General features: G+C 44.7%; 1 protein-coding gene and 1 non-coding gene across 2 annotated transcripts in view; one reads left to right on the forward strand and one right to left on the reverse strand.

Annotated features, from left to right (window-relative positions):
• Positions 1 to 4415: 4415 nt before the first annotated feature.
• Positions 4416 to 27574, reverse strand: part of LOC124616001 (neuronal acetylcholine receptor subunit alpha-10-like) — a 209666-nt gene continuing 186507 nt past the window's right edge. The window contains exons 8-9 of the mRNA XM_047144212.1: positions 26457 to 26623; positions 4416 to 4716 (exon numbers count right to left, since the gene is read on the reverse strand). Of these exons, the coding sequence (XP_047000168.1) occupies positions 4582 to 4716; positions 26457 to 26623 (302 nt within the window). The 3' untranslated portion in view covers positions 4416 to 4581. The remainder of the gene's footprint in view (positions 4717 to 26456; positions 26624 to 27574) is intronic.
• Trnas-uga lies at positions 5372 to 5446 on the forward strand. The gene has a single exon. It is a non-coding gene; the product is annotated as a tRNA-Ser (tRNA).

Consider the following 27574-nt stretch of genomic DNA (forward strand, 5'->3'; position numbering starts at 1 on the left):
GAGATGGCCAGGCTGTAACACTTCTTTCCGATACCGATACGTCTGCTGGTCTCGAGGTCTTATAGAATTGCATGCACATAAATTATTGGTCTTGAAAACCAGGACGCAAGTAGGTAATGAGAGACGTGTATAGCCACGAAACAGTACGGACAATTGTGCAAGGTATTGCTGGAAAAGCTTGCTGGAGGGTAACCAAAGGATTGGCGGGAATAGCCTTTGCCATTGTCAAGAGATGAAGTACGCCAATACCCATACGTAAATTTCATCACAAAATTATTTCCTTCTGAAAGTTTACTGTGATGACTGCTATCTAAGTAATATCACTTAGGTTATTAAAAGGGCAATCTTCCTGAAACACTTGACTATTTAATATCGTGAGGGAGTCGGACAACCTTTTATAAAGCCGGAAATAATGCCGTCCATTAAATTTTGTGTCTTCAGTGCGGTATCTGTCGTCAACATGACTGAACGCTATACTTCAAGTAAGGAATGGTACACTATCTGCTGAATCAGTGGGTATTAGAAAGTGGAGGTGGCTGCCACTGACATAAGTTGTGAGAACTTTAATACTGTTTTTGTTTTCTGAAGACCATCGCCAAACATTACATCTACATCTACATCTACATCCACATCCATACTCCGCAAGCCACCTGACGGTGTGTGGCGGAGTTTAGCTTGAGTACCTCTATCGGTTCTCCCTTCTATTCCAGTCTCGTATTGTTCGTGAAAAGAAGGATTGTCGGTATGCCTCTGTGTGGGCTCTAATCTCTCTGATTTTATCCTCATGGTCTCTTCGCGAGATATACGTCGGATGGAGCAATATACTGCTTGACTCTTCGGTGAAGGTATGTTCTCGAAACTTCAACAAAAGCCCGTACCGAGCTACTGAGCGTCTCTCCTGCAGTCTTCCACTGGAGTTTATCTATCATCTCCGTAACGCTTTCGCGATTACTAAATGATCCTGTAACGAAGCGCGCTGCTCTCCGTTGGATCTTCTCTATCTCTTCTATCAACCCTATCTGGTACGGATCCCACACTCCTGAGCAGTATTCAAGCAGCGGGCGAACAAGCGTACTGTAACCTACTTCCTCTGTTTTCGGATTGCATTTCCTTAGGATTCTTCCAATGAATCTCAGTCTGGCATCTGCTTTACCGACGATCAATTTTATATGATCATTCCATTTCAAATCACTCCTAATGCGTGCTCCCAGATAATTTATGGCATTAACTGCTTCCAGTTGGTGACCTGCTATATTGTAGCTAAATATAAGGGATCTTTCTTTCTATGTATTCGCAGCACATTACACTTGTCTACATTGAGATTCAATTGCCATTCCCTGCACCATGCGTCAATTCGTTGCAGATCCTCCTGCAATTCAGTACAATTTTCCATTGTTACAACCTCTCGATATACCACAGCATCATCGGCAAAAAGCCTCAGTGAACTTCCGATGTCATCCACAAGGTCATTTATGTTAGTATAAGAAGAACCTTAGAAGTCGTCGATTTAAGGCATTCACCGTCGAATGGTCCAGCACTAATGCCAACTTGACTATCATTCATGTCATCATCGCCATCATCCCGGATTAAGCCACTGCTCTTTTGCTCTGCCCTCAAACGTCTTGTTCGCTCACATGGAGACTTTTTTCTTGAGACTATGAACCATCACATGTAATATGGTATCACAGCACAGTGAACTGCAAATAACCAAATTTGGGATCTGCGTGCTTCGACCAAAAGGAAAATTTGGGCAGTTTTGGTTACTGAAGGTGGCCATATTCCATAGTATACTGTGAGTCACATCTGAAGCTGGTGGAATTTTGAGCAGTTCTTCCCCTCCGCCTCCAATAATTGCTGGTAACCAAAGAGATTTAATCGGGCTGTGATAACTGTTCTCCTCCAGTCTGGAGCGTCGCCGTCCTGCATTGGTGGCTGTAGTGTTTACGGCTTGTAAGGATTATCAGCTTGGAAGGGGTCTCCATCCTCTGCAACACTTCTCCCTGTCTGCCTATCTCTCTCTCTCTCTCTCCTTGCTCAGTTTTTGCGAGGTGATCACATTACACTGCCTGATAAAAAATGAAGTGCCCAGAATAGGAGGTGGGAACTAAATAAAACCTTTTTTGGTTGAGAGGGTATGTGATGTTACTATTGTGATTACAGATTCAAATCAATTTATCAGTTACTCAAGATCTTGCAATTATGAGCCCAGCATACTTATCAGTATAATGTTGCACCTCTCCCCCCCCCCTCCCCCCGCTCCCCCGACCCCGACAGGTATGCAAGCGCTGATTCTGTTGGGACGGGTGATGTGAAGCCGTTGATCCTCTCCTGAGGTCAGCTGGCCACAACTTTTGTAAATCGTCCTTGATATTCTGGATACTGGAAGTTGGACAGAGTTGGCATCCGAACTGGTGTCATACGTGTTCTGCCGAAGACATTTCTGGGGATCTCGCTGGCCACGAGGGTACCACAAAATCGTGCTGAGAGTTCATAGACATGTGACATCTGAGGACGAGCTTTGTCCAGTTGAAAAATGGTACTGTGATACTGTCACATGAGAGGTAACACATCAAAACGCAGAACGACGGTAACCTACCGTTCTCTCGTCAGCGTTCCCTCAATAGCTACCAGCCGTAACATCAAGTCATACTTATGACTTCCAACACCATGATGCCAGGAGTAACACGGTTCTGTCTCCCCAAAACATTGAAAATGTGACCTCTCCCAAGCTTCCATCCCAGGCGCAGATGCGAAGGACAATGCGATGAGGTTCCGTTGTAGTGGTTAAACATAGCTGATGGGAACGGTGATGACGAGTATCCCTGCCATCACGTTCCCATGCAGTGCAACATCTGGTCACTGCCGCATGAGGGTGCCCCACAAGTCTAGATACTAGATAGTTCGATGAGCCGACCAAACGGAGAACCACAATGCAGCAGCTTTCAGATTCGGTTAGATGCTGATAACGCTGTCTCACACGAGTGTCTTTCACAGTGATGACTACATCTCTGTTCACACCCATCGTTTATCCTATCATACCTGGTAACGACATTATTCGTCCACGAGACTCAGAGGACCATAGACACGGGTTCCCAGGTAGATGGTAGATGCCGTGTTTCTTGACTTCCGCAAGGCGTTCAGTACAGTTCCCCACAGTCGTTTAATGAACAAAGTAAGAGCATATGGACTATCAGACCAATTGTGTGATTGGATTGAAGAGTTCCTAGATAACAGAACGCAACATGTCATTCTCAATGGAGAGAAGTCTTCCGAAGTAAGAGTGATTTCAGGTGTGCCGCAGGGGAGTGTCGTAGGACCGTTGCTATTCACAATATACATAAATTACCTTGTGGATGACATCGGAAGTTCACTGAGGCTTTTTGCGGATGATGCTGTGATATATCGAGAGGTTGTAACAATAGAAAATTGTACTGAAATGCAGGAGGATCTGCAGCGAATTGACGCATGGTGCAGGGAATGGCAATTGAATCTCAATGTAGACAAGTGTAATGTGCTGCGAATACATAGAAAGAAAGATCCCTTATCATTTAGCTACAATATAGCAGGTCACCAACTGGAAGCAGTTAATGCCATAAATTATCTGGGAGTACGCATTAGGAGTGATTCAAAATGGAATGATCATATAAAGTTGATCGTCGGTAAAGCAGATGCCAGACTGAGATTCATTGGAAGAATCCTAAGGAAATGCAATCCGAAAACAAAGGAAGTAGGTTACAGTACGCTTGTTCGCCCGCTGCTTGAATACTGCTCAGCAGTGTGGGATCCGTACCAGATAGGGTTGATAGAAGAGATAGAGAAGATCCAACGGAGAGCAGCGCGCTTCGTTGCAGGGTTATTTAGTAATCGTGAAAGCGTTACGGAGATGATAGATAAACTCCAGTGGAAGACTCTGCAGGAGAGACGCTCAGTAGCTCGGTACGGGCTTTTGTTGAAGTTTCGAGAACATACCTTCACCGAAGAGTCAAGCAGTATATTGCTCCCTCCGACGTATATCTCGCGAAGAGACCATGAGGATAAAATCAGGGAGATTAGAGCCCACACAGAGGCATACCGACAATCCTTCTTTTCACGAACAATACGAGACTGGAATAAAAGGGATAACCGATAGAGGTACTCAAGGTACCCTCCGCCACACACCGTCAGGTGGCTTGCGGAGTATGGATGTGGATGTAGATGTAGACACTAAACAGGAACAACACCAAATCAGTCCGGTGCCCGCTCTACCTGTCACAGAGGATTACGACTAATCATTTGCATATCCGCTGGTGATGTGTACATTTACGATGTAACATTGGCGCCCGACTATGACTTCTGAATGCTTCACCTTTTATAACAGGTAATGTTTTTGTCCAATTATTGTTCCGTGGTGGGCCAGATAAAATAAAACCCTTGTGTTTAGTTTTGTACTGAAATTTTACTTGAGGTAGAAGTATACAATGAGGCAGTGTTAGGTCTTGCTGCTGAGCGGCCGGGCCGTGGGCTGTGGAACAGGTGGCCGCTGGTGCCACGATGAAGACGTCCGCCCCGGGGCGGTACAGGCCGCGGCTGCCTGCCCGCTCGTCAGGGCAGGAACCTGGCCAGCACGATGACGTAGGCCACCACTGAGACGGCGAGCACGCAGACGTCGACAGCGCCCGTCCAGCGCAGCCAGAAGTCCGCCGCGGGTGTGCCGGGCGGCGACGGCGACTCCGATACCTGCAGAGGCAGTAGCGGTCGTTACATTCCGAACAATTCTAAAGGTGAAACTTCCTGGCAGATTAAAACTGTGTGCCGGACCGAGAATCGAACTCAGGACCTTTGCCTTTCGCGGGTAAGTGCTCTACCAACTGAGCTACCCAACCACGACTCACGCTCCGTCCTCACAGCTTCACTTCTGCCAGTACCTCGTCCCCTACCTTCCAAACTTTACAGAAGCTCTCCTGCGAAACCTGCAGAACTAGCACTCCCCAAAGGAAGGATATTGCACAGACATGGCTTAGCCACAGCCTGGGGGATGTTTCCAGAATGAGATACTGGCAGAAGTGAAGCTGTGAGGACGGGGCGTGAGTCGTGCTTGGGTAGCTCAATTGGTAGAGCACTTGCCCGCAAAAGGCAAAGGTCCCGATTTCGAGTCTCGGTCCGGCACACAGTTTTAATCCGCCAGCAAGTTTCATATCAGCGCACACTCCGCTGCGGAGGGAAAATCTCATTCTGGAAACATCCCCCAGGCTGTGGCTAAGCCATGTCTCCGCAATATCCTTTCTTTCAGGAGTGATAGTTCTGCAAGTTCGCAGGAGAGCTTCTGTAAAGTTTGGAAGGTAGGAGACGAGGTACTGTCATACGTAAAGCTGTTAGGACGGGGCGTGAGTCGTGCTTGGGTAGCTCAGTTGGTAGAGCACTTGCCCTTGAAAGGCAAAGGTCCCGAGTTCGAGTCTCGGTCCGGCACACAGTTTTAATCTGCCAGGAAGCGTCAGTTCTAAAGGTAATCCAGCTGGACAGTCTCCTAGGTGTGGGAGTCGCACTCACACTCGTGAGCAACCAGGACAGTTCCAACAATATTTACTTTATTTATTTACACATAAAGTTCCGTAGGACCAAATTGAGGAGCAAATCTCCAAGGTCACGGAACTTGTCAGTACGTGAAATTACGACATAAAAGTAATAACAGATAAAAATAAATGTTTATGAACCCGAAAAAAGACAGTCCATAAGTTTAAGCAATCAACAATACAACACGAATCAGCTTAATTTTTCAAGGAACCCCTCGACTGAATAGAAGGAGTGACCGACGAGGAAACTCTTCAGTTTCCTTTGGAAAACGCGTGGATTACTGCTAAGGTTTTTGAATTGTAGTGGTAGCTTATTGAAAATGGATGCAGCAGATTACTACACACCTTTCTGCTCAAGAGTTAAGGAAGTCCGATCCTAATGCAGGCTTGATTTCTGCCAAGAATTTACCGAGTGAAAGCCGCTTATTCTTGGGTTCAAATGGTTCAAATGGCTCTGAGCACTATGGGACTCAACTGCTGAGGTCATTAGTCCCCTAGAACTTAGAACTAGTTAAACCTAACTAACCTAAGGACATCACAAACATCCATGCCCGAGGCAGGATTCGAACCTGCGACCGTAGCGGTCTTGCGGTTCCAGACTGCAGCGCCTTTAACCGCACGGCCACTTCGGCCGGCTATTCTTGGGAATAAGCTAATATTATTAACAAGAAATGACAGAAAGGAATATATATATATATATATATATATATATATATATATATATATATATATATATTGAGAGCCCAATGTCAAAATACCCAGACTCGTGAACAGGGATTGACAAGAGGTTTGTGAACTTACACCACTTATTGCCCAAACCACCTGTTTCTGAGCCAAAAATATCCTTTTAGAATCTACATCTACATGATTACTCTGCAATTCACATTTAAGTGCTTGGCAGAGGGTTCATCGAATCACAATCATACTATCTCTCTACCATTCCACTCCCGAACAGCGCGCGGGAAAAACGAACACCTAAAGCTTTCTGTTCGAGCTCTGATTTCTCTTATTTTATTTTGATGATCATTCCTACCTATGTAGGTTGGGCTCAACAAAATATTTTCGCATTCGGAAGAGAAAGTTGGTGACTGAAATTTCGAAAGTTCGAATGGGAAGAGTTACCCCAAAATATAATACCATACGACATAAGCGAATGAAAGTAAGCAAAGTAGACTAATGAAACTTCCTGGCAGATTAAAACTGTGTGCCCGACCGAGACTCGAACTCGGGACCTTTGCCTAAGCCATGTCTCCGCAATATCCTTTCTTTCAGGAGTGCTAGTTCTGCAAGGTTCGCAGGAGAGCTTCTGTAAAGTTTGGAAGGTAGGAGACGAGGTACTGGCAGAAGTAAAGCTGTGAGTACCGGACGTGAGTCGTGCTTCGGTAGCTCAGTTGGTAGAGCACTTGCCCGCGATAGGCAAAGGTCCCGAGTTCGAGTCTCGGTCGGGCACACAGTTTTAATCTGCCAGGAAGTTTCATATCAGCGCACACTCCGCTGCAGAGTGAAAATCTCATTCTGGAAAGTAGACTAATACTCGTATCGAACGATCACTCACTTCAGATACCGTTCGAATAGTAAAAGCGGCAGTATTACGTATTTGAACAAGATCCTGAACGTTGGCTTTTCACGACAGCTTGCTATCTATCTGAACACCAAGAAATTTGAACTGTTCAGTTTCACTAATCATATGCCCGTTCGGTGAAATTAAAACGTCAGGTAGTAACAACGATAGCACTCTCGGTAGCTGCAGACTTTACACTGTGTTTTGACGCATTGTGATGTCATTAGCTTCTGTCACCCGCCTGCAGGCTATATGGTGAGGTGACAAAAGTCGTGGGATAGCGATATGCACATATACATATGGCGACAGTATCGCATAAGCAAGATATAAAAATGCAGTGCATTGGCGCACCTATCATTTGCACTCATGTGGTCCATGTGGAAAGGTGTCCTACGTGATTATGGCTGGACGACCGAAATTAACAGTCTTTGAACGTGGAACGGTAGTTGGAGCTAGACGGGTGGGACATTCCGTTTCGGAAATCGATAGGGAATTCAATATTCCGAGATCCAAAGAATCAAGAGTGAGCCGAGAGTACGTAAGTTCAGGCATTGCTTCTCACCATGGATAACGCAGTGGCCGATGGCCTTCACGTAACGACTAGGAGCAACAGTGTTTGCATAGAGTGGTCGGTGGTAACAGACAAGCAACACTGCCTGAAATACCTCCAGAAATCAGTGTGGGACTTACTGCGAACATATCCGTTATTACAATGGGGCGAAGTTTGGCGTTGATGGGCTATGGCAGCAGACGACCGACCGAGTGCCTTTGGTAAACACACGACATCGTTTGCAGCGCCGCTCCTGGGTTCGTGGCCATATAGCTTTGACCCTAGACGCTGGGGCCTTGTCGGATGAGTCCCAGTTCATTTGGTAAGATCTAATGGTAGGTTTCGAGCATGGCGCAGACCCCACGAAGACACGACGAAAGTTGTGAACAAGGCACTGTGCAAGTTGGTGGGGATCCATAATGCTGTGGGCTGTGTTTATATGGATCATTGGTTTGGAAGTGGTTCTCTTTGGCTACTTGGAGACCATTTGCAGTCATTTATGGACAACAATAAAGATGGAATTTTTATGGATGGCAATGTGCCATGTCACCAGGCCACAGTTATTCGCGATGGATTTGAAGAATATTCTGGCAGACTGCTCGACATGAATCCCATTGAAAATTTATGGGACATAATCGAGACGTTAGTTCGCGCACAAACCCTTCACCGGCAACGTTTTCGCAATTATGGACGTCTATACAGGGTGATACAAAAAGGTACGGCCCAACTTCGACGAAACATTCCTCACACATTTTATCACTCCTCTTCAACTCACATTAATCATGGAATGGAAACACACAGCAACAGAACGTACCAGCATGACTTCAAACACTTTGTTACAGGAAATGTTCAACATGTCCTCCGTTTGCGAGGATACACGCATCCACCCTCCGTCGCATGGAATCCCTGATACGCTGATGCAGCCCTGGAGATTGGCGTATTGTCCCTGCACACGCTGTACATGGTACGGAAACATCTGGTTCTCCCGTAGCACTCACCATACAGTGACGTAGTCAACGTTACCTTGTACAGCAGCAACTTCTCTGACGCTGACATTAGGGTTATCGTCAACTGCACGAAGAATTGCCTCGTCCATTGCAGGTGTCTTCGTCGTTCTAGGTCTTCCCCAGTCGCGAGTCATAGGCTGGAATGTTCCGTGCTCCCTAAGACGCCGATCAATTGCTTCTAACGTCTTCCTGTCGGGACACCTTCGTTCTGGAAATCTGTCTCGATACAAACGTACCGTGCTAATCCATACTCAAATGGGCATCTGCCAACTCCGAATTTGTAAACATTGCACTGACTGCAAAACCACGTTCGTGATGAACACTAACCTGTTGATGCTACATACTGATGTGCTTGATGCTAGTACTGTAGAGCAATGAGTCGCATGTCAACACAAGCACCGAAGTCAACATTACCTTCCTTCAATTGGGCCAACTGTGGGTGAATCGAGGAACTACAGTACATACTGTCGAAACTAAAATGAGCTCTAACATGGAAATTATGCGTATCCGGACACATGTCCACATAACATCTTTTCTTTATTTGTTTGTGAGGAATGTTTCCTGAAAGTTTGGCCGTACCTTTTTGAAACAGCCTGTAGAGGCAGCATGGCTCAATATTTCCAATGACTTGTTGAGTACATGGCATGTCGAGCTGCTGGACTATGTCGGACGAAAGATGTCCGACTCATAACGATGAGGTTGTTGTTGTTGTGGTCTTCAGTCCTGAGACTGGTTTGATGCAGCTCTCCATGCTACTCTATCCTGTGCAAGCTTCTTCATCTCCCTGTACCTACTGCAACCTACATCCTTCTGAATCTGCTTAGTGTATTGATCTCTTCGTCTCCCTCTACGATTTTTACCTTCCACGCTGCCCTCCAATGCTAAATTTGTGATCCCTTGATGCCTCAGAACATGTCCTACCAACCGATTCCTACTTCTAGTCAAGTTGTGCCACAAACTTCTCTTCTCCCCAATCCTATTCAATACCTCCTCATTAGTTACGTGATCTACCCACCTTATCTTCAGCATTCTTCTGTAGCACCACATTTCGAAAGCTTCTATTCTCTTCTTGTCCAAACTGGTTATCGTCCATGTTTCACTTCCATACATGGCTACACTCCATACAAATACTTTCAGAAACGACTTCCTGACACTTAAATCTATACTCGATGTTAACAAATTTCTCTTCTTCAGAAACGCTTTCCTTGCCATTGCCAGTCTACATTTTATATCCTCTCTACTTCGACCTTCATCAGTTATTTTACTCCCTAAATAGCAAAACTACTTTACTACTTTAAGTGTCTCATTTCCTAATCTAATCCCCTCAGCATCACCCGATTTAATTTGACTACATTCCATTATCCTCGTTTTAGTTTTGTTGATGTTCATCTTGTATCCTCCTTTCAAGACACTGTCCATTCCGTTCAACTGCTCTTCCACGTCCTTTGCTGTCTCTGACAGAATTACAATGTCATCGGCGAACCTCAAAGTTTTTACTTCTTCTCCATGAATTTTAATACCTACTCCGAATTTTTCTTTTGTTTCCTTTACTGCTTGCTCAATATACAGATTGAACAACATCGGGGAGAGGCTACAACCCTGTCTTACTCCTTTCCCAACCACTGCTTCCCTTTCATGCCCCTCGACCCTTATAACTGCCATCTGATTTCTGTACAAATTGTAAATAGCCTTTCGCTCCCTGTATTTTACCCCTGCCACCTTCAGAATTTGAAAGAGAGTATTCTAGTCAACATAGTCAAAAGCTTTCTCTAAGTCTACAAATGCTAGAAACGTAGGCTTGCCTTTTCTTAATCTTTCTTCTAAGATAAGTCGTAAGGTTAGTATTGCCTCACGTGTTCCAACATTTCTACGGAATCCAAACTGATCTTCCCCGAGGTCCGCTTCTACCGGTTTTTCCATTCGTCTGTAAAGAATTCGCGTTAGTATTTTGCAGCTGTGACTTATTAAACTGATAGTTCGGTAAATTTCACATCTGTCAACACCTGCTTTCTTTGGGATTGGAATTATTATATTCTTCTTGAAGTCTGTGGGTATTTCGCCTGTCTCATACATCTTGCTCACCAGATGGTAGAGTTTTGTCAGGACTGGCCCTCCCAAGGCCATCAGTAGTTCTAATGGAATGTTGTCTACTCCCGGGGCCTTGTTTCGACTCAGGTCTTTCAGTGCTCTGTCAAACTCTTCACGCAGTATCTTATCTCCCATTTCATCTTCATCTACATCTTCTTCCATTTCCATAATATTGTCCTCAAGTACATCGCTCTTGTATAAACCCTCTATATACTCCTTCCACCTTTCTGCCTTCCCTTCTTTGCTTAGAACTGGGTTCCCATCTGAGCTCTTGATATTCATACAAGTGGTTCTCTTCTCTCCAAAGGTCTCTTTAATTTTCCTGTAGGCAGTATCTATCTTACCCCTAGTGAGACAAGCCTCTACATCCTTACATTTGTCCTCTAGCCATGCCTGCTTAGCCATTTTGCACTTCCTGTCGATCTCATTTTTGAGACGTTTGTATTCCTTTTTGCCTGCTTCATTTACTGCATTTTTATATTTTCTCCTTTCATCAATTAAATTCAATATTTCTTCTGTTACCCAAGGATTTCTATTAGCCCTCGTCTTTTTACCTACTTCATCGTCTGCTGCCTTCACTACTTCATCCCTCAGAGCTAATTATTCTTCTACTGTATTTCTTTCCCCCATTCCTGTCAATTGTTCCCTTATGCTCTCCCTGAAACTCTCTACAACCTCTGGTTCTTTCAGTTTATCCAAGTCCCATCTCCTTAAATTCCCGCCTTTTTGCAGTTTCTTCAGTTTCAATCTGCAGTTCATAACCAATAGATTGTGGCCAGAATCCACATCTGCCCCTGGAAATGTCTTACAATTTAAAACCTGGTTCCTAAATCTCTGTCTTACCATTATGTAATCTATCTGATACCTTTTAGTATCTCCAGGATTCTTCCAGGTATACAACCTTCTTTCATGATTCTTGAACCAAGTGTTAGCTATGGTTAAGTTATGCTCTGTGCAAAATTCTACAAGGCGGCTTCCTCTTTCATTTCTTCCCCCCAATCCATATTCACCTACTATGTTTACTTCTCTCCCTTTTCCTACTGACGAATTCCAGTCACCCATGTCTATTAAATTTTCGTCTCCCTTCACTACCTGAATAATTTCTTTTATCTCGTCATACATTTCATCAATTTCTTCATCATCTGCAGAGCTAGTTGGCATATAAACTTGTACTACTGTAGTAGGCATGGGCTTTGTGTCTATATTGGCCACAATAATGCGTTCACTATGCTGTTTGTAGTAGCTAACCCGCACTCCAATTTTTTTATTCATTATTAAACCTACTCCTGCATTACCCCTATTTGATTTTGTATTTATAACCCTGCCACCGAACTTCACTAATTCCCACTATATCTAACTTTAACCTATCAATTTCCGTTTTTAAATTTTCTAACCTACCTGCCCGATTAAGGGATCTGACATTCCACGCTCCGATCCGTAGAATGCCAGTTTTCTTTCTCCTGATAACGACGTCCTCTTGAGTAGTCCCCTCCCGGAGATCCGAATGGGGGACTATTTTACCTCCGGAATATTTTACCCAAGAGGACGCCATCATCATTTAATCATACAGTAAAGCTGCATGTCCTCGGGAGAAATTACGGCTGTAGTTTCCCCTTGCTTTCAGCCGTTCGCAGTACCAGCACAGCAAGGCCGTTTTGGTTAATGTTACAAGGCCAGATCAGTCAATCATCCAGACTGTTGCCCCTGCAACTACTGAAAAGGCTGCTGCCCCTCTTCAGGAACCACATGTTTGTCTGGCCTCTCAACAGATACCCCTCCGTTGTGGTTGCACCTACGGTACGGCCATCTGTATCGCTGAGGCACGCAAGCCTCCCCACCAACGGCAAGGTCCATGGTTCATGGGGGGGTATCACATGAATTTTGTTACCTCAGTGTATACACAACAAGGTGGCTCATGTTTGACACTGTGCTGTCATTGAATTCATCGTTAAAGAGGACAACTGTGCTGCCAAAACAGTTTTCAGACTTCATCGAGTATGTGTGTGTGATGGTATGTGCGTGGGTTCCAGAAATTGCAGCAGATGGGTGGAAACACTTTTGTGAGGACGAGTATCCTGGATGGCAAGTCACTCTGGAAGCAGCTCCATGGTACTCGCGCCGACCAATGAACTGACGAGATGGAAGACGGACGTGCCACTGAGAATGAAGTTGGACGAATCTTGCATTAGGACACAGTGCGGCGCAGGCGACGGTCGAAGCACAGGTAACGGAGAAATTTGTACCTGTTAGGTCCGACACTTATAGCTCTAAGACATAAGTGTAGCTCACCGCTGCCCGAGAAGAGGCCCCATGTGCGCCCGCGCTACGTGTCTCTCCGGTTATTTTATTCACGACGGTTGTATACTTTGTAAGCCAATTTCATGTCGGAGGTAGGGTACTTTAATTATTTACCCTTATGGAGTTTTAAGGACATTATGTATTGAAAGGTGAACAGTCTTTTATCTGAAGGTTTGACTGTAATATCACGAAACTAGTCTTGAAAAGTAAATAATTTTAACGCAGATGTTGCGGTTTTCATCAATCGAAATGTATGATCACGGCTGTTGTTGCCTCACATACCAAATGATTTGGAATACCAAGAAGTTCAGGAAGAACCGTGATCGAAAGCCATCTCCAGAAATTTTGAAATGAAGATCACGATATTTTCCTAACTATCTTAACAGGCGAAGAATATCGATTTCGTAATTCTGAGCCTGAATCTAACACCAGAGTACGGATCGCATCTGGCACAAAAAAAAAAAGGAAACAAGAACAGTGAGATCTGCTGCGATAGTTACAGGCAGAATTTTCTGAGAAGCAGAACGCTGCATTCTGGCTGATGTCCTTGAACCTGCCTAGACTCCTTTGGGGCTCCAGAGTATCCTGCAGCAGGATAACGTGAGACCTCAGGCTGAGAGCTGGGACAATTGGGTGGACAAGTCTTCGGCACCCTTCTTTCACTTCCTAGATGTCACTCTTTGGCTACCATTCTTCAGCTTCTGTGAAAGAAAAGCAGTGAGGCCAGGGTCATGCTGGTGCTGTCATCTGTTTACGTTCAACACGAGAATGAAAAGTCATATCTCGAAATAGAGCAATATTGGCCTAATTTGGCTTCCACATAAAACACTGGTATACGTACTTAAAAATTATAATAAAATTCTAAATAGAAGTAGAACTTGAGCACCCGTCTAATCTTACATAAAAAATAGAGGCAGGAAAAGGCGTATAGCTCTCACAATCCGGTTACAGCCATGGTTAGATTTAAACAGGGGTGCTGACATGGTCTTTATGAATTTAGAAAGTTATTTGACATCATTATCTGTAAGAAACTCTTTACGAGACTGGATACACATACAGATTTGAAATATAGAAGAACAATATCCAAAAATACAAAATTTGAAGGGTGGGAACAGCGATTAACGGAGGACAACGTAAATCTAAAATGAAAAATGTAGCAGTACTACTTTGCTCATTGTCGTTATATCTGCTTAAAAATTTCGTAAAAAAGATATGATGATCGCAAAGTCAAAACATCTATAGTTAAGGTGAATTCTCACTCACTGCATTATGTTTGCAGACAATGTTGCTATAGCAGGTGATCGTGAAAACTGCATGCAGAATATGGTTTCTATATTTGCAACTACTGTATTTTGAAAATGTTTGAACTTCAGATAATAGTAAAAATCCAAAATTATGACAGTCTGAAAAGAACACATACTATTAAAATACAAAGCAACAGGAAAGATCATAAACAGCATTATTGAGACACCTTAATTACAGAAACAGCAACTGTTATTTCAAAGTCAGAAAAGAAAATACAACACGAAATACACTATCAGAAACTGAAGAAACTATTAATGAAGAAATGATTTCGTGTAGAACAGAAAGAAACACAGTTTGTTAAGAAATCCACTGGGAGTGTACTACTGTGTGACTGAGAAGTCTGGAAACGTGGCTTTGGAGGAGGCTAAAAAAGGTCTGTCAGGACAGAAAGCAAATCCAATAAAAATATTTTAAAAGTTACAAATGAGGAATAAACCTCATAAAAATATTTAAAAAAGGAAAGAGAAACATCTGGAAATTTATTTAGATACGACAAGTTGGGAAAGAAAAACAAGATGTCAACAAAGAACATAGTTGAAGATGTACTTGACGGAACGAAATGTAAAAACTATAAAGAAATTAAGACAGCAGAAAATAAAGAAGGATGGTATCATTCGCCCAGACACTATACATGATTGAATGATGTATCCTAGTCCATTGCATAAATACACATGTTAACTATGGTGATTTGGTATGTTAGATTATGTGTCCTTTTTAAGTGAACACGGTACTCCGACACTTTTCGCTTTAATTTCTTTTTCCGCAAAGTTGCGCTACTGAATAATTCTCCTGAGGTACCATTGTCCAATCATGGCCACGGATTGAAATTCCTGACTGGAAAGGAAATTGCTTTATTGTCAGTATGCAGCTTAATTTCTACGCCTTGGTGTTTAGCAACGTCGTTCATTTATTTTATCAGTTGCCTTGGCATGTTGCAGAGGTGTACTTTTGACAATCTATCACCGTAATACGGAGAGTAGAGGATCCTGCACCGAATATTTTGAGATCAGGAACCAATGGTATGATTTCCATCGGATATGATGTTTTGAACGAGCAGTGCGTCTGAGACATATGCTTGCAGACTACATGTGTATCACGACAAGCAACTGCCTGCCACATGAAAACAATCCTATGCGTGTCCATGGTAAGGACAACCACGATAATTCGTAATTGGCGGTCCAAGCTGGAACAATGTTCTTTGCAGAAATTTGCAGACGTGAATTTAATGCATGCTGCAGCAGGATGTAGTACCGAACGGATGCCCAGTAATTAGTTTTGCAAACGTGTCATCCTCTTGAGAACAAATTTATTGCCACTGGATTTTCCAAGGTACGTCGAGGTTTTCGCTGAATAATTGTTGGCGCAGTAGAATTTAAGGGTTTCATTTGAGTTGTGTAGGAGACGATTCTTTAATAGTTGTTCAAGAGTAGCAATAGTAGTTAGAGTAGCAGCTACACTCCTATCATACGCGATATTGGCCAAATGATGTCACAGAGTTCCCTTAGACAAATAATTCCGTTTTTAAGTACATGTCTAGACTGACAGTCGCCAGTTTGAAGAATTGCGATGAGTTTTTATATCAATAAACAAGTAAATATTCATTTTTGATCATTAGTTCCTCATCGGAAAAAATCTGTTTGACATTCTCTACGACGTGCATGATTTCGAGCCTAAAATTTAGGTGTACTCTGTACACTACCTGATCGAAAGTATCCGGACACCCTTAAGTATTGCGGTGTTGACCACTAGATGTCGCGAGAAGCGGATACGTCAGTACAAAGGAACCGTTAGTTGACATTACAGAAGCAGTTACAGCGAAGTGGGTCAAAAAAAAATGGCTCTGAGCACTATGGGACTTAACTTCTGAGGTCATCAGTCCCCTAGAACTTAGAACTACTTAAACCTAACTAACCTAAGGACATCACACACATCCATGCCCGCAAGCAGGATTCGAACCTGCGACCGTAGTGGTCGTGCGGATCCAGACTGAAGCGCCTACTACCGCTCGGCCACAGCGGCCGGCGCGGAGTGGGTCGAATAGATTCATAATCCTTTGGTGCTCTAAAATATTGTCATCGGCACCCTTTCTCAACGTCGCGGAGGTGGTGCATGAGTAGTTACTCTTGTCAAAATGAAAAGCATAGGTTATATAACTACGGCCAGAGTAATAAAAAATTTCATATAGTCTCCGCACCTACTCATACAGTTGACATACGTTCATGGTATTAATAAAACAATAGAAGGAATTCGGATGGCTCGTTGACTGCGAAACTAATAAGATGAGCCAGCCACCCCAAAACACATTGAAATCTCCACCCAATTAAATTAGGCAGGATTCTTGACCACCATATAAAATGTCAACAAATTACTTGCTATTGTTTCGCATAAGATTGAGGATAAGTCCCTCAGTAGACCAAAGGCCTCCCTCTAACCTGCATAAAAACAGACGGAGTTAAAACGTGATGCACCATGGCTGGGACCTTGTAAGCACTGCATTCCGGTGGAGTCCATGCCAATTAGCAAGCATCATTGGGCAGTGTCCAATACGAAGGCGACTGAGGACCATTTCGTTCCTTCTCGCAGATCGAAAGGAAGTGCGCCTTAAAAGTTAATTTGATAGACTGCAGCCTGTTGTTGTCACTTACAGCCATTATCTTTTCCACTCAGCCAACACTCTGTCACCCACACGCCTATATTGTCCCCTTGCTTCGAATCATCAGTAAAAAATCATCACGTGCTCGCGATACTCCGATAAAACGCCTTTAAAAATCATTTTTAAAACTGTAGGTGGAGCCGTGATCTTGTTATACTTCAGCATGTACACGTTAAGAGTGGGCCTGTGAATAATCCAGGCAGGATATTTGCTTTAACCTTACTTAATAATTGGTGGGTTTACTGCATCAAGTTGCTCGAGATAGTCTTTTGCACGGACAGAGAAAGGCTTAGTTGCCCGGTGGCTGATGAAACTTCAGTGTACGGGTTGTTCAGCGCCAGTACCGACAAAAATATGTCCATATATGGTCCTCATTTTGTATACATGTCGCTACAAGATTAGTTCCCTCCGGATGGTAAGCGGCAGCTCGCCAGCCTCTACACAGTGGCTAGGAAAGGTTCGGCAAGCTCCTGTAGCCAGTCTAATGCCTGCGTGGTGAACAGCATCGAACATCTTTAAATAGGAAGGTCTAGATGAGGCATACACTATTCTGCCATAGTCAAGACATGTGCAGACAAAGGTTCTGTAGAATCTGAGAAAACGACCTACTGCTAAGGCATTTTAATATATTTAGTGCCTTCGGACATCGACATTTCCCATCATGCAGGTGAGTCACCCATGTTAACCGCTTGTCAAAAGGATCAGGCCAAAGAATCACATTGAGGTTTCAAACTCCAAGAAGGTCCCTCTCAGCCAGAGTCGTAAGTAAGGAAAGGACCCACATAAACGATTAAATATACACATAAACAGTTCATCCTGTACAGAAATTAATGTAAGTTGCTTCAGCCCAATCTCCCAACCTCTTTAGGGTCGGCTGTAGTTGATGTCTGATATTCATGATATTGGAGGGAGAGCACTCTACAGCAAAATTTTCCAGAAATAATGAATGTCTGACGGGATACCTTGCTGTTAAAGAGATACAGCAATAATAAAGATGCTGACTCTCAGAAAGCTACCCTGAGGAACATAATTCTGTTGAGGGAACTGGTCGGAGTATACAGCATAGAACTGATACCAGAAATATCGTCCAGCAAGGAAGGACAGCAGCAAGACGGGAGATGCCCACAAAATCCTCATTCATGCAGTTGACAGACGTTGTGCCCCCATGTGGTATCCTATGCTTTCTCGAGATGCCAATGCGAGTACATTGCTGCATAGGAATGAGTCGAGCCACACCCTCTGATTGGAGGAAATTGTCAAGTGTGGAGGTACTTCCGAAACTCATACTGGAAACAGCTGAGCAATCTCGAGGTTTCGAGAGACCACACCATGCGTCTGTTCACCATCAGCTAAAGAATCGCTTCTACCCAGCTATCGAGCGCAGCGATCCTGTCTGGAGACAACTTGTCATTCCCTGTGGTATCAGAATAGCCTTCCGCCATGGATCCGGATACTAGCCTTCAGCTCATATTTTGTTGAAGAGCCGTAGGAGGACTTCTTCTGCCTCCATGTGTAGTTGCATGCCATATCGACTCCTATCATGTCCTGGCGTAGTGTCACGTGCAGTGGTTAGCGCAGACTGGAGTTTACACATGAAGAGTTGTTCGACGAAAAGACTACGCTCTGTTTCTCCATGTGTCCCATATGCTAGTGGAATCGATGATTAACGTAATAGGCGGAGGACAAATCACAAAAATGTTTCACCATCGTCTGCACTAATTCTGTAGGTGCTACTTGGAGGAGAAGATTGTTAAATATCACCGGTTTCGAACTTGGAGTTTTAGTCATGATATCTTCCGAATGGACTCCGACAGTTTCGTTACTGGTATGAAATGGTTAAGGGATGTTAACACTTATCTCCTAGAACTCTGTTTTCGTTCCCTGATGTTACTTACCGTTTTAGTCCTCGCTTGCCGAAAGGCTACGAGATTGTCTTCACTTGGTGTACACCTAAACCAATGTAAAGCAGTGTAAAGCAGTTCGCCTGTCCTGAATTGCCAGTCGACGTTCCTCGTTCACCAATTTACGACTTTTCGTCTGGGCTGGCTGGAAGATGTAGGAAAGGGGGAATCAGCAGCATGGTGCATCACATCTGTGATGTGATCCACCAACTCTGAGTACAGTCAGATTGTTGGAATGCAGACAGTGCCCAATTCGATTTGCTCAATATCCACTTAGGATGTCTCCGTTCAGGCGTTGTAGCGACGGATAGGTGAAGGTGGATTGGAAAGTAGTCACTTGAGTGTCAGTCGGTTACCGCTTTCCACATAATGGCATCGGCGATGAAAGGAGAAGATAGGGACAGATGTAGGGCAGACAACAGTCCAGTGGCCATGTAGAATTGCGTCACTGCCTCGGTATTAAAGATGCAGATATCCTCTGACAGCTAACAGCCAATTGCGCAACGCCTGGGCAGACAGTAGAAGAGCACCAGAGCACATGATATGTATTGATGTCTCCGTGTAACAGGAATGGGCGGGGGAGTTGTCGCACGAGATCAGTAAGTGCTGTGCCAGCAAGGATTTCATGTATACAGGGCTGCTACTGCAGCTGCTCATAGGTCAGTGGTGAGGGTAGATAAAAAGTAAATGAAAGTCACTAACATGTCACTCAAATAAAAGACTTGCACCAGGCCATGCTGTCACAAGACATTTATTTTATTTAATGTTGAGAATGATGGGCGGGTAGTGGTCTGCTTCGTTGATGAACATGGCTGCACTACATCTACATCCATGCTCCGCAAGCCACCTGACGGTGCGTGGCGGAGGGTACCTTGAGTACCTCTATCGGTTCACCCTCCTATTCCAGTCTCGTATCGTTCGTGGAAAGAAGGATTGTCGGTATGCCTATGTGTGGGCTCTAACCTCTCTGATTTTATCCTCATGGTCTCTTCGCGACATATACGTAGGAGGGAGCAATATACTGCTTGACTCTTCGGTGAAGGTATGTTCCCGAAACTTCAACAAAAGCCCGTACCGAGCTATTGAGCGTCTCTCCTGCAGAGTCTTCCACTGGAGTTTATCTATCATCTCCGTAACGCTTTCGCGATTACTAAATGATCCTGTAACGAAGCGCGCTGCTCTCCGTTGGATCTTCTCTGTCTCTTCTATCAACCCTATCTGGTACTGATCCCACACTGCTCAGAAGTATTCAAGCAGTGGGCGAACAAGCGTACTGTAACCTACTTCCTTCGTTTTCGGATTGCATTTCCTTAGGATTCTTCCAATGAATCTCAGTCTGGCATCTTCTTTACCGACGATCAACTTTATATGATCATTCCATTTTAAATCACTCCTAATGTGTATTCCCAGATAATTTATGGAATAAACTGCTTCCAGTTGCTGACCTGCTATATTGTAGCTAAATGATAAGGGATCTTTCTTTCTATGTACTCGCAGCACATTACAATTGTCTACATCGAGATTCAATTGCCATTCCCTGCAACATGCGTCAATTCGCTGCAGATCCTCCTGCATTTCAGTACAGTTTTCCATTGTTAAAACCTCTCGATATACCACAGCATCATCCGCAAAATGCCTCAGTGAACTTCCGATGTCATCCACAAGGTCATTTATGTATATTGTGAATAGCAACGGTCCTACGACACTCCCCTGCGGCACACCTAAAATCACTCTTACTTCGGAAGACTTCTCTCCATTGAGAATTACATGCTGTTGTCTAGGAACTCTTCAATCCAATCACACAATTGGTCTGATAGTCCATATGCTCTTACTTTGTTCACTAAACGACTGTGGGAACTGTATCGAACGCCTTGCGGAAGTCAAGAAAGAAACACGGCATCTACCTGGGAACCCGTGTCTATGGCCCTCTGAGTCTCGTGGACGAATAGCGCGAGCTGGGTTTCACACGACCGTCTTTTTCGAAACCCATGCTGATTCCTACAGAGTAGATTTCTAGTCTCCAGAGAAGTCATTATACTCGAGCATAATAAGTGTTCCAAAATTCTACAACTGATCGACGTTAGAGATATGGGTCTATAGTTCTGCACATCTGTTCGACGTCCCTTCTTGAAAACCGGGATGACCTGTGCCCTTTTCCAATCCTTTGGAACGCTACGCTCTTCTAGGGACCTACGGTACACCGCTGCAAGAAGGGGGGCAAGTTCCTTCTCGTTCTCTGTGTAAAATCGAACTGGTATCCCATCAGGTCCAGCGGCCTTTTCTCTTTTGAGCGATTTTAATTGTTCCTCTATCCCTTGGCTCACTGACCACTTAGGTCACTGTTTCTGTGAAGATTAAATCCTGGCATCACAGGAGAATCTGTGGCCTTGAAGTGCGTCTCCTGAAGGCATATTGAATAGGCTTCTCTTGTAGAAGCAGTTTTGATGTGTTCTATAACCATTCACATTCTATTGAAGGATGGGAGGCACTTTAACCACTGATTTTAACTATTGGTAAGTCCTGTAGTCTAGGAAGGATTTAAAAAGGTTTAGAGGAGGAGTAGATGGGCTTGCTGATCGCCCAAACATAATTCTATTTCCATTTGACAGTCTTCCCCATCAGACGTTTCTGAAGCAGTACGGTTAGAGATTCTGACGTCGTGCTTTTTAGATCTGATCTTTCTGTCTATTGGTTCACCTTTCTTTGGCACTGAGAGCAATGCCCTGGATTAGGGACATATGGATAGGCTCTAAGATATAAGAAACCAAAGCTGACGTATTCAGATAACGTGGGTAAACTAAAGGTGAGTAGAAAGGTGGGTGTTTATTCTAACTGACCGTCCACCTGTTTCAACAAGTTTTTCACCTCTTATACCTTCGTTTTGGCATTCCACTAAAAGTTCATTGGGGTCCAGATGCATGAGGGCACTACTTGATACGAGAACTCCGCTGTAATTGACAGCGGTGTGCATGGCAACAACTGTAGAATATTCCCCAAGATGTTTGCTTTGCATTATCTTAGGCGCTTGACTGGACACCATTGTCTCTGTTAGCAGAATGCCATTTGCAACCTTTTAATTGACTTAGGAATTCCAACAACTCCTGCCACTCGTTTCTGTACGTTGAATGGGGATGTTCTCTCGAATGTGCGCTCTTCTTAACATGGAATATATTATTGGGCATTGGTATTGTTATGTTGCTGTTATTCAGCATTGAAATACATGTGTCAGGTGGGCTGTCCACCCGACTTCTCTTTGTGGAGTGGGCAGGTAAATACTCCAGTGGCGCAAGCGTTTCATTGGGAGTTTGGATTTTGCGAGCCATTTTGGCCCGAAGACACAATAGGAAATCGATCGTCCAACCAGACAGAGCTCCGAATGCCTAGGTAAGACATTTACAACTTGAGGTGTAATTTCGCTAATTACTGTTCTTCCTCCACAGCCATGCATCTTATTGGCTCGCAGTACACCTTAAGACTGATGTTCTTTTATAGGGGTTTGTTCTGTGCTAGCGAACCAGTCATTTTAGCCAAGATCCCTGTTCCTTGGACGTACAACGTTCCACCACTAAGCCATGCAGTGATTGCTGACACATGCCCAGACCTCACAGCTAGAGTTGACAGGTGGCGCTTAACGACCCCCAGTTAAGGAAATCTGGGATCGCCAAGCCAGTATCCAGTTACAAAGACTGAACTTCCTGAGGTGCGTGACATTTGAAACAAGCTGGCATGCACGTGTGGCTTATCGAATGCCATGGAAACAGCGAGCGTTGCCCGCCAATAAGGAAACCTCGGTGACTTCGAAAGTGGACTAGTCATTGTATGTGAACTGAGTACATCAGGGACACGTGAACCCTTCTAAAACTCCACAAGTAGACTGTTGGTGATGTGACTGTGAAATGGAAACGTGAAGGAAAAACTACAGCTAAAGCAAGACCAGACAGACCTGATGTAGTGACTGACAGAGAGTGGCTATAAAACATCGCATGAAATCAGCAGGAGCTCCAACGAGCTACACGAAATCCAGCTAGTACAACGACCGTGCATAGGGAGGTCAAAAGAATGGAGGTACCAGTTATTCATAAGCCACACATTTCTGTACAAAGTACTGAGTGATGCTTGAGGTGGTGTAAAGAGCGACGCTACTGGCAGTGGATGACTGGAAACGAGTGATTCTGAGTGATGAATCACATTATAACCTGTGGCAATTGGATAGATGGATTCTGGTTTGGAGAACGTTACCTGCCATCAGATGTAATGCTAACAGTCAAGTACAGAGAAGGTGGTGTTGCGGTGTGGGGTGTTTTCCGAGCTTAGGATGTGATCCTCCTATTTCCCTTAAGAAAACTCTGAATATGAAAAGGTATAAACAAATTTCATAGCATTGCATACTGCGCATGGTAGAGGACAGTGCACCCCATTATAAAGCAGCATCTGTGGGGCAGTGGTTTATGAACAACAACATCGCTGAAATGGACTAGCGTGGTCAGAGTCCCGACCTGAACACCGTGGAACACCTTCGAGATGGATTAGAAATTCAACCTCCCTGTGAAACCTAGCGTCCAACACCACTTTCTCCCCCAGTTTCGGCTTTTGAGAAAGAATGGGTCTCCATGCCTCCACAGACGGACAGACATCTCGGTTAAATTGTCTCCAGCAGCGTTCAATCGGTCATAAAGGAGAAGGGTGGATGCACCTCATATTAATGTTCACTAAGGTGGCAGGAGTAAAATACAGGGAGCGAAAGGCTATTTACAATTTGTACGGAAACCAGATGGCAGTCATAAGAGTCGAGGGCATGGAAGGGAAGCAGTGGTTGGGAAGGGAGTGAGACACGGTTGTAGCCTCTCCCCCATGTTGTTCAATCTGTATATTGAGCAAGCAGTTAAGGAAACAAAAGAAAAATTCGGAGTAGGTATTAAAATCCATGGAGAAGAAATAAAAACTTTAAGGTTCGCCGATGACATTGTAATTCTGTCAGAGACACCAAAGGACTTGGAAGAGAAGTTAAACGGAATGGACAGTGTCTTAAAAGAAGGATATAAGATGAACATCAACAAAAGCGAAACGAGGATAATGGAATGTTGTCGAATTAAGTCGGGTGATGCTGAGGGAATTAGATTAGGAAATGAGACACTTCAAGTAGTAAAGGACTTTTGCTATCTGGGGAGCAAAATAACTGATGATAGTCGAAGTAGAGAGGATATAAAATGTAGATTGGCAATGGCAAGGAAAGCGTTTTGAAGAAGAGAACCTTGTTAACATCGAGTATAGATTTAAGTGTCAGGAAGTCGTTTCTGAAAGTATTTGTATGGAGTGTAGCCATGTATGGAAGTGAAACATGGACGATAACTAGTTTGGACAAGAAGAGAATAGAAGCTTTCGAAATGTGGTGCTACAGATGGATGCTGAAGATTAGATGGTTAGATCACATAACCAATGAGGAGGATTGGGGAGAAGAAGAGTTTGTGGCACAACTTGACTAGAAGAAGGGATCGGTCGGTAGGACATGTGTTGAGGCATCAAGGGATCACAAATTTAGTATTGGAGGGCAGCGTGGAGGGTAAAAATCGTAGAGGGAGACCAAGAGATGAATATACTAAGCAGATTCAGAAGGATGTAGGCTGCAGTACGTACTGGGAGATGAAGAAGCTTGCACAGGATAGAGTAGCGTGGAGAGCTGCATCAAACCAGTCTCAGGACTGAAGACCACAACAACAACAATAGGCGTCTGGATACTTTCGATCAGATAGTGAAAATCCGAAGAAATTCTGGTCGTATGTAAGGTACACAAGCGGGAAGACGCAGTCAATACCTTCGCTGCGCAGTGCCGATGGTACTGTTACCGACGACTGTGCCGCTAAAGCGGAGTTACTGAACGCAGTTTTCCGAAATTCTTCAGCAGGGAAGATGAATGGTATATTCCAGAATTTGAAACACGAACAGCTGCTAGCATGAGTTTCTTAGAAATAGATACCTTAGGGGTTGCGAAGCAACTCAAATCGCTTGATACGGGCAAGTCTTCAGGTCCAGATAGTATACCGATTAGGCTCCTTTCAGATTACCCTGATTCAATAGCTCCCTACTTAGCAATCATATATAACCGCTCGCTCACCGATAGATCTGTACCTACAGATCGGAAAATTGCGCAGGTCGCACCAGTGTTTAAAAAGGGTAGTAGGAGTTATCCATCGAACTACAGACCTATATCATTGACGTCGGTTTCCAGTAGGGTTTTGGAGCATATACTGTATTCAAACATTATGAATCACCTCGAAGGGAACGATCTATTGATACGTAATCAGCATGGTTTCAGAAAAGATCGACCTTGTGCAACGCAGCTAGCTCTTTATTCGCACGAAGTAATGGCCGCTATCGACAGGGGATCTCAAGTTGATTCCGTATTTCTAGATTTCCGGAAAGCTTTTGACACTGTTCCTCACAAGCGACTTCTAATCAAGCTGCGGGCCTATGGGGTATCGTCCCAGTTGTGCGACTGGATTCGTGATTTCCTGTCAGGAAGGTTGCAGTTCGTAGTAATAGACGGCAAATCATCGAGTAAAACTTGAAGTGATATCAGGTGTTCCCCAGGGAAGCGTCCTGGGACCTCCGCTGTTCCTGATCTGTATAAATGACGTGGGTGTCAATCTGAGCAGTTCTCTTAGGTTGTTCGCAGATCATGGTGTAATTTTCCGTCTACTCAGGTCATCCGAAGACCAGTATCAGTTGCAAAGCGATTTAGAAAAGATTGCTGTATGGTGTGGCAGGTGGCAGTTGACGCTAAATAACGAAAAGTCTGAAGTGATCCACGTGAGTTCCAAAAGAAATCCGTTGGAATTCGATTACTCGATAAATAGTACAATTCTCAAGGCTGTCAATTCAACTAAGTACCTGGGTGTAAAAATTACGAACAACTTCAGTTGGAAAGACCACATAGATAATATTGTGGGGAAGGCGAGCCAAAGGTTGCGTTTCATTGGCAGGACACTTAGAAGATGCAACAAGTCCACTAAAGAGGCAGCTTACACTACACTCGTTCGTCCTCTCTTAGACTATTCCTGCGCGGTGTGGAATCCTTACCAGATGGGATTGACGGAGGACATCGAAAGGGTGCAAAAAAGGGCAGCCCGTTTTGTATTATCACGTAATAGGGGAGAGAGTGTGGCAGATATGATACGCGAGTTGGGATGGAAGTCATTAAAGCAAAGACGTTTTTCGTTGCGGCGAGATCTATTTACGAAATTTCAGTCACCAACTTTCTCTTCCTAATTCGAAAATATTTTGTTGAGCCCAACCTACATAGGTAGGAATGATCAGGGTGGAATGGTAGAGAGATAGTATGATTGTGGTTCGATGAACCCTCTGCCAAGCACTTAAATGTGAATTGCAGAGTAGTCATGTAGATGTAGATGTAGAAGTAGTGTTTATAACCCTGTTAAGGGATATATGCTAGAGTGGATTTTCTTCTATATCAGCAATGCGGTCCCTAGCGATCCTCTTGCAAATTCAGCTGTAGCCCAGGATCGGGTAGCCAGTCTGACAGTTACCTGCAAGCGGACGAAGGAGAGGCTGGCGGCCCAGAGGTCGAGCAGCCTGGTGGAGGACGCCCTGAGGATGGCCGGCGGCTCCGGGCAGGTGGCGACCAGCCAGCGGTGCGCCACTGACGTCACCAGTGACAGCGTGCACAGGCCGAGGGAGTCCCGGACCAGCAGCACTGCAAGAGACGTGGCGCCCGCAGCGTACAGTGTCCCTCTGGACAAGGAAACTGTGCCTACAAGTAGTTAGGGTGGCAGAAGCATCATGTCGGTGCCTCTCTCCGTGAACAGCATCTAGCCCTTTAACTGCTCTGGACGTGTTAACCCGCGTGCCGTTGTACCTGTCCCTGTGTGCTCTGAACGTCTTTATGCACGCCACCAGCCCTTCTACCCGGTACTCTGAACGTATCTACAGGGACAGGTACAAAGGCGCGCGGGTTAACGCGTCCAGAGCAGTTGTTGTTGTAGTCTGATGCAGCTCTCCATGCTACTCTATCCTGTGCAAGCTTCTTCACCTCCCAGTACCTACTGCAGCCTACATCCTTCTGAATCTGCTTAGTACACTCCTGGAAATGGAAAAAAGAACACATTGACACCGGTGTGTCAGACCCACCATACTTGCTCCGGACACTGCGAGAGGGCTGTACAAGCAATGATCACACGCACGGCACAGCGGACACACCAGGAACCGCGGTGTTGGCCGTCGAATGGCGCTAGCTGCGCAGCATTTGTGCACCGCCGCCGTCAGTGTCAGCCAGTTTGCCGTGGCATACGGAGCTCCATCGCAGTCTTTAACACTGGTAGCATGCCGCGACAGCGTGGACGTGAACCGTATGTGCAGTTGACGGACTTTGAGCGAGGGCGTATAGTGGGCATGCGGGAGGCCGGGTGGACGTACCGCCGAATTGCTCAACACGTGGGGCGTGAGGTCTCCACAGTACATCGATGTTGTCGCCAGTGGTCGGCGGAAGGTGCACGTGCCCGTCGACCTGGGACCGGACCGCAGCGACGCACGGATGCACGCCAAGACCGTAGGATCCTACGCAGTGCCGTAGGGGACCGCACCGCCACTTCCCAGCAAATTAGGGACACTGTTGCTCCTGGGGTATCGGCGAGGACCATTCGCAACC

Source organism: Schistocerca americana, chromosome 5 (genome assembly GCF_021461395.2).
Source record: "Schistocerca americana isolate TAMUIC-IGC-003095 chromosome 5, iqSchAmer2.1, whole genome shotgun sequence".
NCBI classification, from domain to species: Eukaryota; Metazoa; Arthropoda; class Insecta; order Orthoptera; family Acrididae; genus Schistocerca; species Schistocerca americana.